General features: G+C 27.8%; 2 protein-coding genes across 2 annotated transcripts in view; one reads left to right on the top strand and one right to left on the bottom strand.

The window, feature by feature from the left end:
• Window positions 1–80: 80 nt before the first annotated feature.
• On the bottom strand, window positions 81–1,435 carry LOC107461359 (glucan endo-1,3-beta-glucosidase 14-like). Its single transcript, XM_052253508.1, is given in 4 exon segments — window positions 81–126; window positions 621–1,091; window positions 1,093–1,291; window positions 1,293–1,435. Coding segments are annotated over 4 exon segments (828 nt in total). The 5' UTR covers window positions 1,430–1,435; the 3' UTR covers window positions 81–105.
• Window positions 1,436–7,629: 6,194 nt separating this feature from the next.
• Window positions 7,630–8,197, top strand: part of LOC107461358 (protein FAR1-RELATED SEQUENCE 2) — a 2,126-nt gene continuing 1,558 nt past the window's right edge. Inside the window, 2 exon segments of the mRNA XM_052252601.1 lie at window positions 7,630–7,640; window positions 8,008–8,197. The exon segment at window positions 8,008–8,197 is cut by the window's right edge and continues 28 nt beyond it. Of these exon segments, the coding sequence (XP_052108561.1) occupies window position 7,640; window positions 8,008–8,197 (191 nt within the window). The 5' untranslated portion in view covers window positions 7,630–7,639.

Below are 8,197 nucleotides of genomic sequence, written 5' to 3'. Positions count from 1 at the left end.
GGCCGCAAGAAAAGCCGAAGAGGAAGCAGCAGCGGCCGCAAAAAATGCGCGAGCCGCCTCCGGTTCCAAAAAAATGAAATGTCCACCACCACCACCACCCCAGTTTCACCACGTCACCAAAACAGCCTTGGAAATAAGGTGAATCGTTAGAGAATCATTCAAGTATTAAGGCTTCTCTTTGTATCTGTTATATACATACGATCTAACTGAACAAAATATGCACTATACATCACAAGTGAAACTCAACTTTTGGAATTATATTTTGTCTTTGTTGTTCTCTTTGAAACTCAACCCTTACTCAAAACAGCATTACTTTTGAATAACTTTTTGTCTCAAAAAAAAGAATCATGTATATGAATTCGGGAATCCTGTTTACATTGGCCCTTCCCTTCTGAATGTCACAATCTCAAAAGCTTCCAAGCAGAGATAAAGCATGTAATTATACAGGCAAGAAAATTAACAGCAGAATTAAGAGCAATGGAATTATCAGATATAGATGCACAAAACAAAGTGTATGTGAGAATTTTGACAGGTAGGTATGTAGGTATAACAAAGGAAATCTAAATTAACAAATTAAGTGAGAAGCTTAAGATCAAAGATTTGGAGTAGTATCTACTTACATTGGAACTGGATGCAATAACCATCTCAGGGAGAAAACCCTGTAATCCAATGTTATAAACTGGGGTGCCATCAGGATAGTAAAGGCCATAGTTCCTCTCTGATGCGGGTCCAGGCTTCAAATTTTCATTGAACAAAGCAAACACATAAATATCAATTGGAACTGATGGATTTGCAGGAGTTCCTTGCTTCTGCTCTATCCTTTTCAGCAGATTACCATTATAAGTTGCTGCATTCTCTGGTGTGGCTCCAATTTCATTAGTATCACCCTTAGAAGGCCAACCTGTCTCTGAAATCCGGACCTCAATATCTGTATGGCCCAGCATCTTGATGGCAGCATCCACAGCATCAATTTGAGCATACAACATGTTGTCATAGTTGAGATTGGTGTTGGGATCGATGGAACTGGGATTGGGCTCGAATAGTACATAGCTCAAAGAAACCTCACTTGGGTTGTCCTTGTATGCAAAAAAAAGGGTATGCATCGATGAGAAAAGGTGAATTGAATTGAGAGTGAAAAGCAAGAAGAGGTTGGATATATTGAAGCAGATCTTGCCTAAACGAACCAGACGAAGGAGGGTATGAATTGCTTAATATGTTGAAAGAATGTGCTGTTGTGACAGTAACTTGTTGGTCTAATCCAAGATTAACATGGGCGCCATGAACACTCTCCAAGGAGATTCATGATTAACTGGGTATCATTGGTGTTGAAGACTTCATTTCCAACGGTGATGCAGGTGATCTTGGTTTGTGAAAGGTAAGGTTGAAGGTGCTGCTGAATCCATGATTGAGCCTTGGAAGGGTTTGTCATAACATCATTCTTTTATTGTTGTAATAACTCATAACATGGCAAATGCCTCATTTCTCATCATTAGGAATACTTATTTGAACAACACTAGTTCTTAACTAGATATTGGCCTTCAAGGCTTCGATAAGGAGCAACAAAGTCATTGATTTGATGATGATATAGAGCTTTGAAGTGTGAACTGTTTGAAAATTTTCAAAAAGAAAGAATCAAGAGAGAGAAATATATGAATTGTTGAAGGTGTCAGCAAGGTAGTGGTGTTGTTTTACAGTGCAAGCTAGAACAGAAAGAGAGAGAGAGGAAATAAAAAACGAGAAGGAGGAGTTAAAGGTAAGCATTAAATGAGACAGAACTGCTAGTTCTGAAAATAGGGGAAGTTTAGGTGAAAATGATCCCAACTATAGTTGCATGAAAAGAAAATGATATCCCTACTAAAATTCTGAACCACAACTATCCATAAATAGAAAAAAAATGTCAATACTCAAGTTAAGAGTTGCATTCATATCATGAAAACAAACAACATTATTGCAGGTGTTTCATGAATTATGGCTGAGTTTGTTCCATTACAGGTCACAGTATGAGACCCATTTGGTTTCAGTCCACAAACAACATTATTGTTGCATGATTGTTGAATAAAAAATATAATTATTTAACAAAATTAATATATACGTATACATAAATAAAAAAATTATTATAATTTTTGGAAATTACACATGATTCTCATAGTTGATAAGGTAAGTTGATTATTTTCCATGATTCTTTTAAGTGATGTTTGGTCCATTTTACAAATATTTTTTGTTCATATTTTAAGTTTATTTGATAAGTAAATTTTTGCACGAATCAAAGACAGTGTAATTTTATAGATTTATAAGTGCTAATAGCCTTTATATTTAATTTATTTTATAGTGTGATAATAGGCAATATATTTGGTAGTGGATTTGATTATTACCATATATATTATTTATGATCACATTCAGTATATATGTCTGATTTATTGAAGAAAGTAAATTATTAAAACTGATTAATAACTATTTTAGAGTTAATCCAATTAACACTAGATTAAAAAAATAAACAATACATAACATATTATTTTTTTATTAATCAAATTATTATAATTTAAATTAATTTTAAAAAAATAATTTAAAATTATAATTTCAGTCTTATCACGTGCATGGTGGTAGATGTAATGTAAATGGAAGGTAAGCAATTTACTTCCATGTTATCCACGCTTGCTTAAGCGAATGAGTAAGCTGATCACTCGATCAATCCAAATTGGTTAATGAACCTTCAATTTCAATACAATAGAATTATGTCAAAACCCAAAAGATAGAATTAAAGAATTTTGTTTCAGAGCCTGTGGGCCTTAAGGACAAATCCATAAACAATATTTGGACCCTATGAGCCCAACTTTTCTTTTTTTTTTTTGAATTTATCCAATAATTAAATTGTAATAAACACTATCAAGATGTCGCTTTGGCCGAGTGGTTAAGGCGTGTGCCTGCTAATCTTTTCCTTTTTCAAGACAAAATTATTACAAGGACCAAAGACTTCTTCAAATAGAAAAGTCAACAATCATAAACAAAGGAGCATGTATGTGACTTTGTCCCACTTTTTCATTTTCACTGTAACTCAAAGCTGCCACAGTAACTCTTAACAAATGAGCACTTTTCATGGCGCCTGATTCAACACTCGTGAAAGAGGTTTAGAGTATTAAAATTCTTCTTAAAGAGTTAAACAAAAGTTAATGTATTTAAAGTTTTAGTATTTTTTAATTAAGAAGAGAGAGAAGAATCATCATTTAATTATTAAAAAAAAGAAAAGAATTAGCATTAAATTCTATTTAGGTTAAATTTTTTGGTTTAATTTAAATTTATTTTATTTTTAGATTGATATTAAATTATTATAAAATTATGGTAAAAATAAAAATTTAAAAGAATTAAAAAGATATAATACTCTTATTATTCTAAATTTTTTTATTTAAACAAACATATTCATATTATTTTAAAATTAATATGAACAAATTTATTTAAAATTTTTAAATTTTAAATAAATATATTCATCTTATTTTAAATAAATATTTTTGTATTATTTTTTTAAAACGATTAAACATGATTTTTAAATATTTCAACAAAAGAGATAAATATATGTAATCTTTCAAATTAATAATATTAGAGTGTATCTATAAATACATAATATCTGAAAAGATTAATAAATCTTACCTAGAAAATATAGTTAGAGATATCTTTTGTTTAAGATAATAAAAATAATATAAAGAAGATAATATATTAACTAAACTTTATGAAATAAATTATCATTTTAAATAAATAATTAAAATAAATAAAATATAAAATTATTAATTAATTAGATTTTATTAACTAATTAAATAACTTATATACTAATAGAGCATATTAAATTTTTTATAATAATTATAATTATCATTTATTAAAAATATATTTTATAAGTTATAATTAATATGTTTGTAGTTTTTCAAAAAAAAATATTAATTATTTATTGATTTCATCAGTATGCATTAAATGTTAATCTAAATCAACGCAAAATAAATTAAATTTTAAATTTTAATAGTATTTTTTTTGTTAAAATTATATGAAATTTTAAAACTTCAAACATTAAGGGAGTATTGTAACATCCACCACTTTTCATAGTTATATATTTGATAGTTGATAGTTCCCTTCATATTTGGCACATTATACATATATTTTCAATCTCATTATGCATGCAACTAAAATACATTATGCATTTTCTTTATAATAATGTCTTTCTATACACTGATAATGATAATAATACTGTTAAACACACTAAAAGATTCTGCATGCACGTGTATTAACTATTAACCATCATGGGATACACATATACAGTTTACGCATACAGAACTGGCAACTCACTATGACATATAAATATAATGTTATGTTCCTGGACGCGTCTCTTATTATAATTTAACTGGAGACAAAAAAAAATATTTAAATTTATTTTATTTAATATTTATTAATTTTAGTAATAATTAATAAATATTAAATACGATAAATTTAAATTTTTTTTATTTTTTTTGTTATTATATATTTTTTATAATTTAATTACCTTTATTACAACTTACAAATGTTCATTATTGTCTTTTAGATTGTGTTTGGTTCTAAGAACAGGATAAGATATAAAAATATAAAAATTAGTATTTTTGTATTTTGTTTGGTGATAAATTAAAACAAATTATAAAAGTCCATTTTATTTTAATTTGTTTTTATTCAAAAAATTTAGAAAAAAAAATATAATAATAAAAAATATAATTATAAAAAATTACAAGAATAATAAAAAAAATAAAAAATAAGTTGTGTTTTTTGTTAATGTTTTTAACTCTTTATGTATTTCTTGTCAAGATAAATACAAAATATATTAATTCAGTATCTCTTGACACAATATCTCTATCTATATGTTATCTATCAAATATAGTGTCTCAATATTTTGTACTTATAAATAAACATAGTCTTACATCTTAAACAACCATTCTCTTGTCAAATTAAGAGTGAAGTACCAATTCGGCCCCTATCCATTTTCAAGAATGGCAACGCGACCCCTCAAAATAAAATCGATCCACTTCAGTCCCTGTCCCATGATTCCGTCACACAACGCGGTCCCTGTGGTATTTTTCCGTCAACTCTGAACGGAAAATGCTGACGTGTCACGTTCAGAAATGGACAGGGGTCTAATTGTCTCTAAATTTAAATTGGTTAGGGATTTATTTGTCCTTATAATTTTTTAAACAATATTTTTTTAGATTTTTTTATTTATTGTATTAATATTTTTTCAATAAATTATTAACTTTAACTATAGTTTTAATTTTTCGAACTATCTTGTACATGTTTTTTATCCAAAAAGAAGGTTGTTTTCTTAATCTTTTATATAGAAATTCATATAAAGTTCTTATTCCTGATAAAAATTCTACTACATAATTAAGGCATCATAGAAATCTCTGTAGTTATTTTTTTGTCAATATTCTCATCTAAAAATTTTTCTGCAAATTCAACTGATTTTTTAATTGGAGTAATTGTTTTTTTGAAAAATTTCATACCCAAAAATCTTATTCTTGTTATAAATATTTTCATTTTAAGACAAGACCCTTTTTTTATAATATTGATGAACTTTTTTAAGTGATGAATATGTTGGTTAATTCCTTTAGAGTATATAAGCACGTCATTTTTTCTTGACTTATAGACTTAAGTTTTTTCTTTAGCTCATCAATGTCAGCTTCTACGTCTGTTCTTAGTTAAATCACTTCAGGACTTTGAAACTTATATATATGCTTTTCTATGGGTTTAATTTATTCATGTTTATATTCAATTCTTTCTAATTGATTTTTTTATAATATATAGGACCGTATTAGTATTGTTAAACTATTCATGTACTTTTTTAATATCTCTTTTATCTATACTTTCCTATTTCACTATTTTTTATATGGAGTGATTTCTAGTTCTAAATTTTGAGTTACTTGTAGTTTTATAGTTTCTTTCATATATATATGTTTTATTTTAGTGCAAAGATATCAAATAAAATTATTAATTTAGTTTAAAGAGATAAAAAATTAAATTTGTTATTACTCAAAAATATTTTACTATATATCAAGTAATGTGTTCATTAGTTTTCACTTTATTGTAAAAAATTATCTAGATCATAATACTAATAGTATATCATAGAGTATTATTATTAATGTATTAACTGAATTTTAATGTTTATTATTTATGTATTTAAAAATTATATTTGAGAATGATTTATTTAGTTTCATAATAAATGATATTTTTAAATTTGAATAATTTATTAATTAGTTTGTATTTATTATACCATATATTTAATAATTTATTGAAAAAAATATTAATACAATAAATAAAAAATCTAAAAAAATATTGTTTAAAAAATTATAAGGACAAATAAACCCCTAACCAATTTAAATTTAGAGACAATTAGACCCCTGTTCATTTCTGAACGTGACACGTCAGAGTTGACGGAAAAATACCCACAAGAACCGCGTTGTATGACGAAATCATGAGACAGAAACCGAAGTGGATCGATTTTATTTTGAGGAGTCGCGTTGTCATTCTTAAAAATGGACAGGGGCCGGGTTGGTACTTCACTCGTCAAATTAATATCACGAATAATTTACCTCCACCAACAACTCCTTAATTAGTAATTACTCTGCGGTATAGTCTATGCAATGTTCTTTTTTAAATGAGACAAAATGACAGTTTTTAATTAAGTATATATTCAATTATTCATAGTTAATCGAGAAGGCTTCAAACATTCAGTGAACAAAAGACAATTTCTTAAGTTGAATGTTTAAAAGAAAATACCAGTTCAAAGGACTTGTGGTAACTTACTTATTGTAATAATTGGACCGAAAAAATGTCAATGAACAAGGAAATAAAAGTAGATGACGTATGGAAGTTTTTTCATAGTGAAATTTGACTCCTTAAAATTGACTCATTAAAATTGACTCAGTTATTGGAAATTAGCTAGATTATGATCTTCACGAATCATATTATCATATATACTCTCTCCTATTCATTCTTTAATATAATTTCAACTTACACCAGCCGAAAGTGCTATAGTATTTTTAATAACTCCTAAGGATATACATAAACAAGTTTATCATATATTATTTTTAATAATACGTATAGAAGTAACTAATTTGATAATTAATTTTTACTGTGTATATAATATTTTTATTATTTATATTGTATAAGCCTATATTTAAAAACAATGTATTTATAAAAATGTTACACTAAATCAAGTAATAATAGTTAACAAAATTTTTCCTATGAGATATTAGAATTTAGAAGGGACAACATATATAAGAGTGGGAAGAACTTATGAGGAATGATAGAGGGCAGTAATTTTGGTGTTTTGTAACTATTAATTAGTGATCAATAGTGTTTTTAATGGTATGAGATTACATCTAATGGTGAGACTCACTTTTATTTTAATGGTTAAGTGCTGGCCAGAAAACACAAAAATTACTGGTCCTAGACTTTTCCAAAAGTTATTGTGATTGAAGAGACAAACAACAAAAGAGTGATGCCACGTGGAAGAAGGCAAGCAGAGCAATTAAGCAAACGGCCGTTGATGAAATCCAACCGTTTATCACAATGACAGTGAAAGGAAGAGTGAGTAGCATGAAACCTGGATCCTTGTTTCTTTTTTGTGTTGAATTGCAGTATGTACATCTATGAATTTGTGATCGATATACTTTTCTCATTTGAGTTTTATGCAATTAATGAGTCGTTTGACTTAAGCTGAGAGTTTTGGATTCCGTTTGAACTTGTGGTTACTGGTTAGTGGTATTTTTTGCTGAACGAGTAATGATTATTTTTTAATTACTATTTAATTATTATTAACGCAATGGCCTAACTTGTGTTTAGTGATATTGGGCTTTGCTTGATTGTGGCCTGAGCTGAGAATATGTTAGAACCCCTTTGCATGAAGTACATTGTTTTGAGGACAATACTGTTTTCTGGTACAAAGCTTCATTAATGGCTGTTTTGCATGAACTACAACTTATAACATATTTGTTTGTGCTGCAGTGGAGCTCGGGATTGATGGCTCCATTAATGGTGAGACAATAGCACATGCTACCATAGGAGAAGTTAGCAGTAGCTTTGCTGATGAAGATAAAATTGCTAGCTGTTCCTTTGATCCAGCTTACAAACAAGATCAAGATGGTAATATAACACAAGATTCTTCTGGAGGGGACACAATCCCCTCAGCAATTCC

Source organism: Arachis duranensis, chromosome 8 (genome assembly GCF_000817695.3).
Source record: "Arachis duranensis cultivar V14167 chromosome 8, aradu.V14167.gnm2.J7QH, whole genome shotgun sequence".
NCBI classification, from domain to species: Eukaryota; Viridiplantae; Streptophyta; class Magnoliopsida; order Fabales; family Fabaceae; genus Arachis; species Arachis duranensis.
The sequence above is the reverse complement of the archived record's forward strand: the minus strand, read 5'-3'. Positions and strand labels throughout refer to the sequence as shown.